The sequence below is a fragment of the Coregonus lavaretus genome, assembly GCF_964263955.1.
Source record: "Coregonus lavaretus genome assembly, chromosome: 21".
NCBI classification, from domain to species: Eukaryota; Metazoa; Chordata; class Actinopteri; order Salmoniformes; family Salmonidae; genus Coregonus; species Coregonus lavaretus.
Window position 1 is genome coordinate 46,334,404 of NC_140008.1, and position 17,230 is coordinate 46,351,633.

At 42.8% G+C, this 17,230-nt stretch overlaps 1 protein-coding gene across 4 annotated transcripts in view; it reads right to left on the reverse strand.

Annotated features, from left to right (window-relative positions):
• The window catches only part of LOC311148950 (WW domain-containing transcription regulator protein 1-like), a 90,125-nt gene that overhangs the window by 17,391 nt on the left and 55,504 nt on the right, over positions 1-17,230 (reverse strand). For all 4 annotated transcript variants that reach the window (XM_084185992.1, XM_084185990.1, XM_084185991.1 and 1 more), the window contains exon 2: positions 4,667-4,803. In XM_084185992.1, the coding sequence (XP_084042118.1) occupies positions 4,667-4,803 (137 nt within the window). The remainder of the gene's footprint in view (positions 1-4,666; positions 4,804-17,230) is intronic.

A 17,230-nucleotide genomic window follows, 5' to 3' on the forward strand; every position in this document is an offset into this window, starting at 1 on the left:
CAACATTGCATCAACCTTGCTGAAGAACAAAAGTGGCTGCATAATTGTCTATGAAAAAAGTGCACTCTGAACCATTGTACATGGGCCTTGAATTAACTTTTTTTAATATTTATGCACAAGTCACTCTGGGCCTTGCCCTTGCATCAATGAGAGAAATTACACTTTGTCTCCTGCCAATGCTTTGAACTTTGGCACAAATAGCAACTCTGAGACACTGGTGCAGGTGTTCATTGGTGAGCCTGGTGCGGTATTTGTTTTTATTAAAGTTCACTGTGGAGTAGGCAGATTCACAGCTGTATGTGGAGGCAAACATGGTCAGGATGTATAGTGCTAGTCTCTTGAAAACATGGACATCAGCTGCAGGCACCATCTTTCCCCAGAAAGTGACAGGGTCACAATCACCAGCCTGCTCTTTCAAGAGACACATTTTCTTGCAGCTCAATCAACTCCATTTCAGTGATGAAACATCTACCCATCTGAAGATCTGTTTTGCTTCTTCTGACAACTTGGTCACATTTGTGACAAAGAAGGGGTTCTGGTTGAGCAGCAGCAGTTCTCTTCCAACAGTGAAGTCATCAAAACAAGCCTGGAAGTTCTCCATCAGCTTCTGGATGAAATCAACATGGTTGGGAACATCTTTGTCTCCCTGCGTTTGCACCAGATAATTGGGGGAAGTGGACAAGTTCTCCCTGGAGATCATTCTTGAAAAGCTCAAATTTCGTCTGGAAAGCCCGGGCTGCTGTTATCGTATCACACACTGTGCTGACCCGTCCCTGCAGCTTAACATTCAGTTGATTAAGGTGTGATGTAAATGCAACTGTTTTCATCTTCTCCTCATCTCTTTTGCTGTGATAAGAAAGCTTTGATTTCCTCCTGAATGGCCCGAAAGCATTCCAAAACCCTGCCTTTGCTGAACCATCTGACATTGTTGTGCAGTAGTAAGTCATCAAAACTGGCATTGGCCCCTGTCAGAATGCCTCGTAGCAGGCGGTGTTCTAGGGATGATGTTGCTCTCAAAAAGTTGATCAGTTTCATCATCGTTGTCATGACCTCAGAATACTATTTTCCCAGACTAGCACACAGGACAGATTGATGGATGATGCAGTGATATGATGTCAGGTCAGGGTGGTCCTCTTTCAAACGTACAACCAGTCCCCTCCCTCTTCCTATCATGGCTGGAACTCCATCTGTGGTGCTGGAGACCACTGACTTCAGATCTATCCCCTTTTTTCAGCATTCCTTTGATGGTCTCATGGATATGCTCTCCCAGTGTGTGTGCTTCTAGATTTGTTAAGCCCAACAGCTCCACACAATTCCTTTTTTGTTTCGCTATAAAATCTGACAAACAACAGAAGCTGGGCATTATCAGTGTTATCTGTTGATTCATCCACAGCTAATGAAATGCATGGTGCATTCTGAATGGCCTCATCAAGTTGTGAAGTTAAATCTTCAGCTAATATTTAAGTTCTCCTCTTTGCTGTGGAATATGACAGTGGGATCTGTTTGATATTTTCCCTGAGCTCATCTTTTTGTTTACCTTCAAGGAAGGTGTCAGCAACTTCACACATGCATCCCTCTCAACGTCAGACTTTCTTTTGTGTGTTTGACCAAAACCCAAGCTATCCTCAGTGAACACTCCATTGCACGTTGTTGGGCTATCAGGGAATTGACAAGGACTTTGGTGGACCTCTCATATTGGGATTTGAGTTGGTTAATCTTGTTTGTTCTCACCTCGTGTTCAGGGGATACGTCTGATCGAATTTACTATGTCTGGGGTCATAATGCGCTTAACATTGGCACTTTTCACGAGAGCTACGGACTTGCTGCATATCAGGCACATTGGTTTTGTGCTAGTTGCGGGGAGAATTAATAAATACTGTTCCGTCCACTCGTCTTTGAATATACGGTTTTCAGAGTCAACTCTTATTTTTTTACAAGCTATATTAACAAAGATACTGGTAACTAAGCTCCTTCTGTGTGTGATATTGACAGTTGAACCGCGGTCAAATATTTCTGTTTCTTTCTGCCTGCTTGTCCCAAGGTTCCGCAGAGGATATTTGGATTGATGTGATTGGGTAAGACGCGGCCTCTTGTATTTGCATATAACCACGTGATTGGATTAGACGGGGCACTAGTAGAGGTGGGCGTTGCTTCAAGAGAGAGCGAAAAAGAGAGGTTGCTGAGTTAAAAGAGGCCGCTGCGCCCTGTTTATTTTTTAAAAGGTGTCTAAAAATAATTGATTGACTTTTATATAACAAAATGCTATGTTGTCCGGTCCGGATTGACCCTTCCCTGGGTACGGACCCGGACCGCGGTCTGCCAGTTAAGTTTGGCTGCTATAGCAGTTATTTATTCAGACCCATAAACATTCAATCTTCGTGAAGAAAAGCGAAAGCCGTCTGCATCTTATTTTAGTCCTATATTATTCAAGCATGTCATTGAACGCACGTCGCACAACATTAGTGGAAATATTATGAAAAGGTAGGCTAATGCATCACCCTACTAATTATAATGTTTTTAAATAGGCCTATTATATTTCAGAATTACACTAATTCGCTAGCCTATAATTGTAACTTTGTAGGCCGCATGTCCTTCACCAGCATTGCATGTTCTCTCCCAGCTTCATGGTTTGAATGAGGTGCATAATTCCATCCATATATACTGCATTCGTATTCAGACCCCTTGACTTTTTCCACATTTTGTTATGTAACAGCCTTATTCTAAAATTGATTAAATTGCTTTTTTTTCCTCATCAATCTACACACAACACCCCATAATGACACAGCAAAAAACGTTTTTTATAAATTTTTGCAAAGTTAATAAATATAAAAAGCTGAAATATGAAATTTCCATAAGTATTCAGACCCTTCACTGAGTACTTTGTTGAAGCACCTTTGGCAGCGATTACAACCTCGAGTCTTCTTGGGTATGACACTACAAGCTTGGAACACCTGTATTTGGGGAGTTTCTCCAATTAATCTCTGCAGATCCTCTCAATCTCTATCAGGTTGGATGGGGAGCGTCGCTGCACAGCTATTTTCAGGTCTCTCCAGAGATGTTTGATCAGGTTCAAGTCCAGGCTCTGGCTGGGCCACTCAAGGACATTCAGAGACTTGACCCGAAGCCACTCCTGCATTGTCTTGGCTGTGTGCTTAGTGTCGTTGTCCGGTTGGAAGGTGAACCTTCGCCCCAGTCTGAGGTCCTGAGCACTCTGGAGCAGGTTTTCATCAAAGATCTCTCTGTACTTTGCTCCGTTCATCTTTCCCTCGATCCTGACTAGTCTACCAGTCCCTGCCGCTGAAAAACATATCCACAGCATGATGCTGCCACCACCATGCTTCACCGTACGGAAGGTTTCCTCCAGACGTGACGCTTGACATTCAGGCAAAATAGTTCAATCTTGGTTTCATCAGACCAGATAATCTTGTTTCTCATGATCTGAGAGTCTCTAGGTGCCTTTTAGCAAACTCCAAGCGGGCTGTCATGTGCCTTTTACTGAGGACTGGCTTCCGTCTGGCCACTCTACCATAAAGGCCTGACCGGTGGAGTGCTGCAGAGATGGTTGTCCTTCTGGAAGATTCTCCCATCTCCACAGAGGAACTTGGTCACCTCCCTGACCAAAGCCCTTCTCCCCCGATTGCTCAGTTTGGCCGGGCAGCCAGCTCTAGGAAGAGTCTTGGTGGTTCCACACTTCTTCCATATAAGAATGATGGAGGCCAATGTGTTCTTGGGGACCTTCAATGCTGCAGAAATGTTTTGGTGTCCTTCCCCAGATCTGTGCCTTGATGCAATCCTGTCTCGGAGCTCTACGGACAATTCCTTCGACCTCATGGCTTGGTTTTTGATCTGACATGCACTGTCAACTGTGGGACCTTATATAGACAGGTGTGTGCCTTTTCAAATCATGTCCAATCAATTTAATTTACCACAAGTGGACTCCAATCAAGTTGTAGAAACACCTCAAGGATAACTAATGGAAACAGGATGTACCTGAGCTCAATTTCGAGTCTCATGGCACAGGGTCTGAATACTTACGCAACTAAGGTATGTTTTTTATTTTTAATAAATGTGCAAACATTTCTAAAAACCAGTTTTTGCTTTGTCATTTTGGGGTATTGTGTGTAGATTGAGGAGGAAAAATATGTATTTAATCCATTTTAGAATAAGGCTGTTAGATAACAAAATGTGGAAAAAGTAAAGGGGTCTGAATACTTACCGAATACAGTTTAATACAATACAGTACAATAATACAGTCCACACTCAAAAAGATTACTGGAGGTTGTTTTATTTATTTACCTAAGAGAGCATACATACTGTACATCAATTAGCTTTTATGTTAGTCCGTTGTGTGTAATGTGCGGTTCTTATAGCCTATCAAAAGTAGGCCTATTGGATAACGGCACAATCATTTGGGCTTTATTGGGCTTGGGGCTCATAAAATGTATTTTCTGTAGGGCTCATCTGGCTCAAGTAGCATCAGGCTTGAATTTTCATGCTGATCAAAGCTCTAATCAAATCCAGTCATATTTATATGCTTTAGAATGAAACTTCCGGTTTTGGCGGCAAATACCAGGTTACCCGGGAGAAAAGTGATTTACTCTCAGAATGGAACATTTGTAAAATACCAGGAAAGTATTCAACCCTAGGGTGTGTGTGCGGCACTAACCGAGGTTGGGCTGGGACAGGGCCATGTTGCGTTGCTGTGGGGTGATGGTGGGTGGGGGGGCGTGGAGGCTCATCTGATTCATGGCTGCCGTCATGGTCTTACGAGGATCATGCCACGTAGTGATCTTCTCCACGTGACTACAGAGCGACAGAGAGAGAAAGAGAGAGAAAGAGAAGAGAACATCAGGTTAGACAGAGGGAAGAAACAACAGAGTTACTACATGTCAGGGATTGTTTCCAGGGTAACAGTCTTCACTTCCTTCCCTTACTCTTCTCTTTCCTCCTCCTCTCTGTCCCATACCCACATGGTGATTGGAGAGAAACAAATAGATACAGTAGAATATAGCAATATCATTTGACGATATCATATCGATTCTATGACCCCAAGTTAGGCCTGGCTCGCAGTCGGTGTTCCAATTCATCCCAAAGGTGTTCAATGGGGTTGAGGTCAGGGCTCTGTGCAGTCCAGTCAAGTTCTTCCACGCAGCATTCGGTCACATGACAGCTCGATCAGCTGTTCAATTTCACTTACCCAGTGCTTCATTTGAGCCGGATCCTGCCGGAACAGGATCCGATACCTCTCGTGGCATGAAAAATAATTTCCATTTGTTGCAATGTTAAAACTCTAATAAACGCGATTAAAGTTCATTCAAGTTGCCTCTTTGTTAATTCTCCTGTATCTCTTACAGAACTAGAATGAGATTCACTTTCCCTCTCCAGCGTTGCGCTTCATCATATATTTTTTTATCGAATCATGAAGGGTTCTGGAGGAGCTGCAACACTCCTGATTAATTGAAATGAATTTGCCAAAGTTAGTTACTGCTGTCTGTACAGAAAGAAAATGAAATCATTCAGAATTGCCTACTACACCACGAGAAAGCCAAACATTTAGCCACAGAGGATAAATTGCTTATTTTAAAAAATAGCTTATCTGTGGAGTGTAGCCCAATAACAAGGCATAGCCTACAGTCGGGAACGTGCAGCAAATCTGTCAGTGAACAAACAGCATGCAGACAAAACTGGCCTTTCGCAATATTTCAAATAGCGTACATTCGCGGGAAAACACAGGTTGGAAAGCAAATGGCTCCTGCTGAAAAGAGAAGACTAAATCGGTCTGCAACTTCCAAATATTGTTTTACAAAGTAAAACAAGAGAGAGAGGCTTTTGGCACGAGCGCATCGGCCATCACTAGCGAGTGAGCTGCGCATCAGTGAAACTGGAAAGCATTTTTAGCACTATAATTTCCTCCTCATATTGTAGCCTACACTGTGGGTCTCCACACACCTAAAGTACCAGTCAAAAGTTTGGACACACCTACTCATTCAAGGGTTTTGCTACATTGTAGAAAAATAGTGAAGACATCAAAACTATGAAATAACACATATAGAATCATGAAGTAACCAAAAAAGTTTTAAACAAATCAAAATATATTTTGTATTTGAGATTCTTCAAATAGCCACCCTTTGCTTTGATGACAGCTTTGCACACGCCTGGCATTCTCTCAACCAGCTTCATGAGGTAGTCACCTGGAATGCATTTCAATTAACAGGTGTGCCTTCTTAAAAGTTAATTTGTGGAATTTCTTTCCTTCTTAATGCGTTTGAGCCAATCAGTTGTGATGTGACAAGGTAGTGGGGTATACAGAAGATAGCCCTATTTTGTAAAATACCAAGTCCATATTATGGCAAGAACAGCTCAAATTAGCAAAGAGAAACGACAGTCCATCATTACTTCAAGACATGAAGGTCAGTCGATACGGAAAATGTCAAGAACTTTTAAAGTTTCTTCAAGTTCAGTCGCAAAAACCATCAAGCGCTATGATGAAACTGGCTCTCATGAGGACCACAGGAATGGAAGACCCAGAGTTACCTCTGCAGCAGAGGATAAGATCATTAGAGTTACCATTGCAGCCCAAATAAATGTTTCACAGAGTTCAAGTAACAGACACATCTCAACATCAACTGTTCAGAGGGGACTATGTAAATCAGGCCTTTATGGTCGAATTGCTGCAAAGAAACCACTACTAAAGGACACCAATAATAAGAAGAAACCTGCTTGGGCCAAGAAACACGAGCAATGGACATTAGACCGGTGGAAATTTGTCCTTTGGTCTGGAGTCCAAATTTGAGATTTCTGGTTTCAACCGTGTTGTCTTTGTGATAAGCGGTGTGGGTGAACGGATGAGAGAATGCCAAGAATGTGCAAAGCTGGCATCACACTGTGCAAAGCTGGAATTCTCTCAACCAGCTTCACCTGGAAGGAGTTCCCACATATGCTTAGCACTTGTTGGCTGCTTTTCCGTCACTCTGCCGTCCGACTCATCCCAAACCATCTCAATTGGGTTGAGGTCGGGGGATTTTGGAGGCCAGTTCATCTGATGCAGCACTCCATCACTCTCCTTCTTGGTAAAATTGCCCTTACACAGCCTGGGGGTGTTTTGGGTCATTGTCCTGTTGAAAAACAAATGATAGTCCCACTATAATATATATATATATATATATATATATATATATATATATATACATACATATACATACACTACCGTTCGAAAGTTTGGAGTCACTTAGAAATGTCCTTGTTTTCGAAAGAAAAGCAATTTTTTGGTCCATTAAAATAACATCAAATTGATCAGAAATACAGTGTAGACATTGTTAATGTTGTAAATGGCTATTGTAGCTGGAAACGGCTGATTTTTTATGGAATATCTACATAGGCGTACAGAGGCCCATTATCAGCAACCATCAGTCCTGTGTTCCAATGGCACGTTGTGTTTGCTAATCCAAGTTTATAATTTTAAAAGGCTAATTGATCATTAGAAAACCCTTTTGCAATTATGTTAGCACAGCTTAAAACAGTTGTGCTGATTAAAGAAGCAATAAAACTGGCCTTCTTGAGACTAGTTGAGTATCTGGAGCATCAGCAATTGTGGGTTCGATTACAGGCTCAAAATGGCCAGAAACAAATAACTTTCTTCTGAAACTTGTCAGTCTATTCTTGTTCTGAGAAATGGAGGCTATTCCATGCGAGAAATTGGCAAGAAACTGAAGATCTTGTACAACGCTGTGTACTACTCCCTTCACAGAACAGTGCAAACTGGCTCTAACCAGAATAGAAAGAGGAGTGGGAGGCCCCGGTGCACAACTGAGCAAGAGGACATACATTAGAGTGTCTAGTTTGAGAAACAGACGCCTCACAGTTCCTCAACTGGCAGCTTCATTAAATAGTACCCGCAAAACACCAGTCTCAACATCAACAGTGAAGAGGCAACTCCGGTATGCTGACCTTCTAGGCAGAGTTGCAAAGAAAAAGCCATATCTCAGACAGGCCAATAAAAAGAAAATATTAAGATGGGCAAAAGAACACAGACACTGGACAGAGGAAGATTGGAAAAAAGTGTTATGGACAGACGAATCGAAGTTTGAGGTGTTCGGATCACAAAGAAGAATATTTGTGAGACGCAGACCAAATGAAAAGATGCTGGAGGAGTGCTTGATGCCATCTGTCAAGCATGGTGGAGTCAATGTGATGGTCTGGGGGTGCTTTGGTGGTGGTAAAGTGGGAGATTTGTACAGGGTAAAAGGGATCTTGAAGAAGGAAGGCTATAACTCCATTTTGCAACGCCATGCCATACCCCGTGGATGCCGCTTGATTGGAGCCAATTTCCTCCTACAACAGGACAATGACCCAAAGCACAGCTCCAAACGATGCAATAACTATTTATGGAAGAAGCAGTCAGCTGGTATTCTGTCTATAATGGAGTGGCCAGCACAGTCACCGGATCTCAACCCTATTGAGCTGTTGTGGGAACAGCTTGACCGTATGGTACGTAAGAAGTGCCCATCAAGCCAATCCAACTTGTGGGAGGTGCTTCAGGAAGCATGGGGTGAAATCTCTTCAGATTACCTTAACAAATTGACAACTAGAATGTCAAAGGTCTGCAAGGCTGTAATTGCTGCAAATGGAGGATTTTTTGACAAAAGCAAAGTTTGAAGGACACAATTATTATTTCAATTAAAAATCATTATTTATGACCTTGTCAATGACTACATTTCCTATTTATTTTGCTGAATTTCCTATTCAAACTCATTTCATTTATGTTTTCATGGAAAACAAGAACATTTCTAAGTGACTCCAAACTTTTGAACGGTAGTGTATACACACACACAGTTGAAGTCGGAAGTTTACATACACCTTAGCCAAATACATTTAAACTCAGTTTTTCACAATTCCTGACATTTAATCCTAGTAAAAATTCCCTGTCTTAGGTCAGTTAGGATCACCACTTTATTTTAAGAATGTGAAATGTCAGAATAATAGTAGAGAGAATGATTTATTTCAGCTTTTATTTCATTCATCACATTCCCAGTGGGTCAGAAGTTTACACACACTCAATTAGTATTTGGTAGCATTGCCATTAAATTGTTTAACTTGGGTCAAACGTGCCGGGTAGCCTTCCACAAGCTTCCCACAATAAATTGGGTGAATTTTGGGCCATTCCTCCTGACAGAGCTGGTGTAACTGAGTCAGGTTTGTAGGCCTCCTTGCTCGCACACGCTTTTTCAGTTCTGCCCACTGCTCTACACTATACATTGCTTATTTTGTTACAAACTGAAATTAAAGCTAACTATTAGAATTTTAGCAACCAGGAAATGGCATTTTGCACCTTTAAGACACTAATTACCTGTAGCTAGTTACGTTGTCTCCTTTAAAATGTTCAAGACCAACCAGTTCCCTTGAAGGGCAATAAAGTTATATCTATGTATCCATCTATTATACTGCCAGCTCAGTGCGTGGGATGTAAAACTAGTTTGTTTACAATACAAGTGCCAGGAAGGAGTCTTGACGTGGTGCGAGGTGTGGGGGGGGGGAAACAGGATATCCATACATGATATCCTGTATCTCTCACCCTCACCCTTTCCCTAGGGAGGAAGCCTGATGGTGCAGATCTCCTATCCCACAGCAGGCACTGTCCCATCATTGCATGGGACAATAGATTTGTTCATAGTCTTGTTCATTTCACGTTTATATACACCCATTCATGCCCCACAAATGAACTTTGGCATTTTGCATGATGTGAAACAGAATTGGAGTGTACTTAGATACAATCAAGAGAATAACACTAAAAAGCAAGGGTTAATAAACTGTTTACAATGGACACTAAATAGTCAAGAGTGGTGAGGTGTGAGTCAGGGTGTGAGGGCACAAAGGGCTTCCCACACCATGTTCTGACTCACAGAGGCACACTGGTAAGGTAAAAAACCACTTCCTGTTACTCTAACCCAGTCAGGAAGAATCCACTGTTGGGTTAGTCACCAGAAGCAACGGGGCCCAGACAAAAACAACACAGAGCTGAGATATAGATTACAGGACATTGCTATTGTGATTTACTGCAACAGTGAGAAAAATTGTTGAGTCAGTATGACTGTTCACTCTGAAAAAACAGTGGTCAAAAGAGTTTGCTAATGTAGAGAGAATACCCACAGAACACCCACAGACCAAAAAGTGAAGTTGTATTGCAATATCAAACCTCAGCTGAAGCCACTCCAGATGCTCCATCATAACACAGAGGAGACAGAGGCTAAACACCAAACATGGTAGTAGGCCCTAATCTGGGTCAGGCTCTAAGTTATTATTGTGGCCTGCAGCTCTAAGCTCCAAGTAACCACAAGTCTCCAGTAAGACGACACGCTGCAGTGCGTGTGTGTGTGTGTGAGACGTCAGAGGAAAGGCTGATTAACGTTGTTAAGACGCGGGGCGGCAGAGCGTCGCTCCTCAGGGCAGATTTATGAAAGGACTGTGAGAGAGTTGGATGAAGTTGCCCCTAGACACTGATCCAAGGTCAGTTTGTGTTTCCCCTTAATAGTTAAGGGTAGAACTTGGAGAGGGTAAGCTTATCCTAGATCTGTGCCTGGGGTGGGGGTTGCCTGGTGGACGTCAGAGCACCGCAGGGCACTGGCTGTTGGAGGCAGCTGTCCTGCAGCTGTGTGGAGGGGATGTGATTGACCTCTAAATTAAGGCCCATGCCCGAGCCTTTTAACTAGGCCTCACTCTGGAGGAGTTATCGTCATCTACTCATTGGTTTCCTTGTGGGTGATTGAAAGATCTACGAGGAGAGATTAATCAAAGAAAACAAACTAGGTTTCTCATTTTATCTGTGGATTAAATGTCGGAGTAGAGAACACACAATTTTGTTCGACTCAAAATGGGTCCAAATTCTACAAAGATCAAGCAAAAAAAAGGAACATATGCATTTCAGGTCAAATAAGAACCCAATGTTTATCTCTCAAGACAAATTAGCTAGCAACAGCAAGCTAGCTAAATGTCCATGAATGTTTCATGTGTTTCGACCTGTCCCCAAATTAATATAGTTGGTTCAGAGTTGGTTTTGGTTTTTTAACCTGCGTGTCATGAACGCGTCTGTTGGGGACAGACAAAATCAACATGCGCACGATGGCGCACACGCAGGGCCGGTTTCGTCAAGGTGTTAGTGGGAATATCTCCTCACCAGTGGAGGCTCCTCAGAGGAGGTAGGGGAGGACCATCCTCCTCAGTGAATTTCATAAAAATAGCAAAACAAAGTTAGTTATCCTTTTTAGATAAAACTATACTAAATTCTATATTCAGGTCACCAAATAATTGATTAAAACACACTGTTTTGCAATGAAGGTCTACAGTAGCCTCAACAGCACTCTGTAGGGTAGCACCATGGTGTAGCCAGAGGACAGCTAGTTTCCGTCCTCCTCTGGGTACATTTACTTCAATACAAAACTAGGAGGCTCGTGGTTCTCACCCCCTTCCATAGAGACTTACACAGTATTATTATTACAACTACCGGAGGACCTCCCCAACCTATCAGAGCTCTTGCAGCATGAACTGACATTGTCCACCCAATCAAAGGATCAAATAATTAATCTAGACATGAAAGCATAAACTACAGCTAGATAGCACTAGAGTGCATAAAATGTGGTCAATAGTTCACTCAAAGAGAGAGAAAGACAATAGTTGAACAGTTTTGAACAAATTCATTTATTCAAAAATGAAGGAGAAGCGAGAGAGAGCTAGCTATATTTAATATTTTTTTCACTTTCACTTACAAATGCAGCTAGCTAATTTAGCCTACTCAAACACCTGGCTCAAACAGAGAGGGATGCTATGTTAGCTAGCTGGCTATGGATATCCAACATTGGAATGCTTCCAAGTCAAGGTAAGCTTTTGGTTTTCTTAATTTATTGCCACCGGGGCCCGCCGGTGTAACTGCTAAACTGCTTGCTGACTGTACTGCATGATTGTATCGGGTTTACTACTTCTTTATTTTTTTACTATTGGGTTTACAACTTTTTTTTTGCCTGGTCACAGACAGCTGATGTGTTGTGCACTGAAGTCCACAAGTGAATGGAAAAGGTGAAAGGAGGAGAGCTCAATCAAAGGGATCATGATGTTTGTATGTGGCTGCTATGAAAGTTAACTACGTTTGTGTGTGATCAGGGTCGTATTCATTCTGCCAATTCTGTTGAAAAAACGAAGCGGAGATAAACATACCTGAATTTGTCCAATAGAAACTCTTGTTTGCAACTGTTGGACCAATGATTACACCCTAGATCAGCTAGATGCAGGAAAGACGGTGCAAGGCGGTATTGAATGTGTCAATGTGTGTAAATGTTCATTCAAAGTTTGTAGCAACCTCATGATGGGTATAGGGAAAATTTGAGTATCATGTAGTAGCCTAAACTAAATCGATGTTACATTGAGCTGGGTGAATCGAATATGAATGACAGTCATCAAATATGCTGTAATTGAAATAAGGCCATGCTCATTCAAAAAAAGAATTGTCCTCCCTCATCTTAAACGGCACCAACCGCCACTGCTCCTCACCTCTGAACAGCAGTGGATCAGCTCTCTTTTCCCGTTTCTTTCAAAGCAGAAAGCAGGTGATCCTGTCCTCTTGCCAAGCTGAACCTGAAGACCCGGCGTTAAAGCCATCACCAGGAATCAGACAGTATGTTTCCATGGACAGAGGAAAACACATGAGCAGGGGCCTGCATAGGCCTACGGGGGGCTGAGGTGCTGGGTAGGCCTGGGGGGCTTCGTGTGGCAGTGTTTGGGAAAGAGAAGCACATTGTTTACAGAGGAAATGGGAACAATGGCTGGAGCACTGGAAAGGGACGGCCTTGCAGGCTGAAACAACACAGTCCCCATCTGTTGCCCGCCACCACACACACACAAACTATCTCACTGCACGGTCTCCAGCCCACCTCATAACTCACAGGACTTCCGCATAAACAGTCTCTCTCCCTCCTCTTCCATCCTAGCCTCCCCCCTCTCCATGTTTACGCCAGCGCTCCACAGACCAACAGGGCCTTGTGTGTACATTATGTCTACACTGGGACATAACAGCAACACACTACGGTACCCATCTTTCCCATTCATTTGAGATTGAGGCCTGCAGTGCATTAAAATCTCTGCCTGCATAACAATGTATGAGAATGTGAGGAAAGCACGAGTGGTTGTCTTCTCCCCACACCAGGAAATCCAGGACAGTTTATCCCATTTAAGGTATAAATCACAGCAGAAAAATGGCAGAGCTCACTATTTACTTTGGAAAAAGTGTGTGTGTGGGGGTGTGGGGGGGTACTAGCTCCTCTTCGGAGTATTGCTGTTGTTGTTGCTGACTGGTGTCCTTACGTGTTTCATATTTACGGTATGGGAGGGAGGAGGGAATGAGGGGTTAGAGAGGTGCTGGGTTGTCCTGTCTGTCCAGCTGCCCCTCACATGCTGGAGAGCCAGCAGAGTCTCTATAAATACACTGCCTACGAGGCTGGCAAGCAGGCAGCTGCTGCCCTTACACACACACACACACACTTATTGTACAGTCATGGTACACACACATTAAGCCATACAAGGCCAGTGATCCAAGTTATGTAAGTGATTAAGTGGTTAATGTGATGGCTCTTCGATTGCCACCATGTAGTGTTATGGGAGGTGGGAGTACACACTGTAGGTGGTCTAACTGCTACATGGCTCAACATCAGACACAGTTCAGACACTTAACAACTCAACCTGAACTCAGGGAATGTGTCCGACTGGGAGCGATAGAGACGTCAAGAGACGCCAGACGTTGTTTGGTTCCCTCCAAGACAGAGCCAGACAAGCACCGTAACTATCTCCTTTGGCCGCCATTCCTTCCAGTTCTCTGTTGCCAATGACTGGAACGAACTGCAGAAATCTCTGAAGCTGGAGACTCTTATCTCCCTCACTAACTTTAAGCATCAGTTGTCAGAGCACCTTACCGATCACTGTACACAGCCCATCTGAAATTAGCCCACCCAACTACCTCATCCCCATATTGTTATTTATTTTGCTCATGTGCACCCCATTATCTCTATTTGCACATCATCTCTTGCACATCTATCATTCCAGTGTTAATGCTAATTGTAATTATTTTGCACTATGGCATATGTATTGCCTTACTCCATAACTTACTACATTCGCACACACTGTATATATATATATTCTGTTGTATTTTTGACTTTATGTTTTGTTTTACCCCATATGTAACTCTGTGTTGTTGTTTTTATCGCACTGCTATGCTTTATCTTGGCCAGGTCGCAGTTGTAAATGAGAACTTGTTCTCAACTGGCTTACCTGGTTAAATAAAGGTTAAATAAAATTTAAAAAATACACACTTGCCAATATGGAGAGCCTTTAGATGTACACAGTTAGGCAAACTATCCTCCACACTGGTGCCAAATGCTTCATCAATCAGCACAATACCATTCTAATTCACATTCTCACTAGAATGTAACCCGTCTTGGAACTTTTGCTGTCAACATGGCACCAAAAACCCCAAAACATAGTTTACCATTGGTTCCCTGTGTAGGCCTTATCTAGGTCTCTTGTCTGGTGTTATGTTATGTGTACATGTTCATCCATTCTTTGCCTCCTACATGGACATGAACCAGCCCACTAGTTTATCAGGTTTAGTCTAAAAGCTGGCTTTTCTCTCAGTATACACTCATCTTTCATTAAGCCAAAAAACTAAAGTTTCTCTATGGCTGCATGAACACAATAGCAGACTCTGAGTGCAGGGGTTCTGATAAGAGACCACTATGGTGCCTTGTTGAAGACCATGATTATGAAATGCAAAGTGAAATGGTGGGGAAATGGTTACAGTAGAAGTAAATATGGAGATAGTTTAGCAGCCTACATTATAGGCCTATAGCTGAATGCTGAGGGCTGTTTTGTGTGAAACCACACTGGATTTTGTCTGATTGTGATGTTGCACGCTGATAAACCCAGATGCACAGATTGTGCTACTTTCTGAGATCCAGTGATAAGAGAAGAACAGAGATGGACATACAATCGTGCAATAACTGCCCTGCCATAGAGACTGCACTACATCCTACACCCTCTCCAATTCCCTCTACTATACAAGAACAGACACGGGATGAGGCTTTAAAAACGTTTCCGATTTGGAGTTTAGGAAGGCGAATGGTTACAATAACACACACGTTATGGTAAAACAATTTCCTCTATGTAATTAAAGGTCGTCTGAATCAGGATTCAGGACTAACCCTTCTCTCTCCACTGACCACACTAGAGAGTGACCGGGCCTTGTTGGAATGAGCAGCATTCCCATTCCCTCCCAGTAACCTTAAATCAGAGGCCGGCATAAAGGAGCGGATTGCTTTCCCATTCAGCCCAGGCTCCAGAGCTCTGGTTACAAGGGTAATACCCCATGTCATCCACACAATGGAAACCCAACACTGACTGTAGAGGACAGGGGCTCTATGTACTAGGACTAGTAGTCTCTCTGTCTGTCTATCTATGGCTAAACACTGTCTTTCAGAGGCTGGAAACTTGCCCAAATTAATAGGAATCCATAGAATTCTAACAAGAATAGTATTAGCTATATATCTATGGCAGCGTTTCCCAAACTCGGTCCTGGGGACCCCAAGAGGTGCACGTTTGGGTTTTCGCCCTAGCACTGTAGCAGATTCAAATAATCAAAGTTTGATGATGAGTTGATTATCTGAGTCAGCTGTGTAGTGCTAGGCCAAAAAACAAAATGTCCATTCCTTGGGGTTCCCTAGCCTAAAGATTCAGATCTTACGGTCGCTGCAATTCCCTTTAAGGTCTGAACGGCAGGCTGCCATGATCAGGACATTGCGGCGCCACTGTAAGATATGGCTTGGAAAACATACCTCAATCCAGGGATGGGAGAGGGCACTGTACTCCTAATTATCCCATTATCCAAAATGATACATTGAGAAGATTGAAATACTGATAGTTTTTAAATAAACTGTGTTTTTTGTCAGCATGCTAGGCTAGCAAATGCTAAAGCAACCCATTGGATTCGACAACACTTCCAGTAGCTACTCACCCCAATGCTAGACGTTGCATTTTCATGGAATCCAATGGGCTGCTATAGCATTAGCTAGCCTAGCATGCCGATGAAAACTGCAGTTTAATTTGAAACCAGCAGTATTCCAATTTACCCAGCCATATACCGCACCGGACTCTAGCTGTCCACATTCTGGCATAGCACCGTTTCGACTAGAGAGAAGAAATTAACGAAAGTCAGATTCTGGCTAGGGTTCCCCAGCACCAAGTTAGGGAAAAGCTGATCTCTGGGTTTCTAAAGGAAACCATCCTCAGATAGAGCGCCTTAATCCATCAATTGGAGGACAGGAGGAGGGTTTCTTGAATTCCAACAACCCAAACATGACAATGTCAGTAGGGCTCTGATTCAGAGTTCTCTGTGTTTGTTGTGGAATGTTGCACTGGGCAGCAGCTGGACATCGTTGGAATCAGGACTATTCAATTCAATTAGAACATAGAGGAGAGGAGTGGCAAGGGAGGAAGTGGTATGTGACTGGCTAATAATAGACCTTCCCATTCGCCAGGCTTGGCTGCCAGTAGGGGAGAATAGCACTAGCTGGCTTGACACAGGAAGATACCAGACTGCCATATGCCCTGAGACATGTTAGGGCTAGCAGGGACTAGCCCCGACTGACCACAGTCAGAGATGCACAGTAGGTTAGCACGAAAACGTATATGAAGCACTAGAGAACGACGAATATGGATTTTTTAGGGCTGATGCCAAAACCGATTTTGGGGGGTCAAGGTCGATCGCTATTTTAGGCTGATATTCAATATAATTAAATTTGAACATTTGGATGACAACATTTCCCAGAGACAGCCATGTCATTAATGCATCAATTTGAAAATCAAACAATACATTTCACTTTGTTTTGTACCAATCTAACTACATAACATAATGGTAATCTTATTTGAATGTCTTGACAAAATGGGTAAATTAAAATAGCATAGGCCCACTCTAAATACAGGTGAAGGCATATTCAATAGGAGTGTGGGCATGCATTGAGTTATTGAGCTTTCCTGACTGATCAGTGGAGTCTATGGTGCTACAGATGACAAACAATCTATTTGCCTTCCATTTGGGACTTCCATTATTAGCCTACTGATCAACACATTTGAATAGAAGCATCAAATGATGATGTCCTTCCATACATGTGTGACATGCTGGAGTGATGCTTCTTTGCAA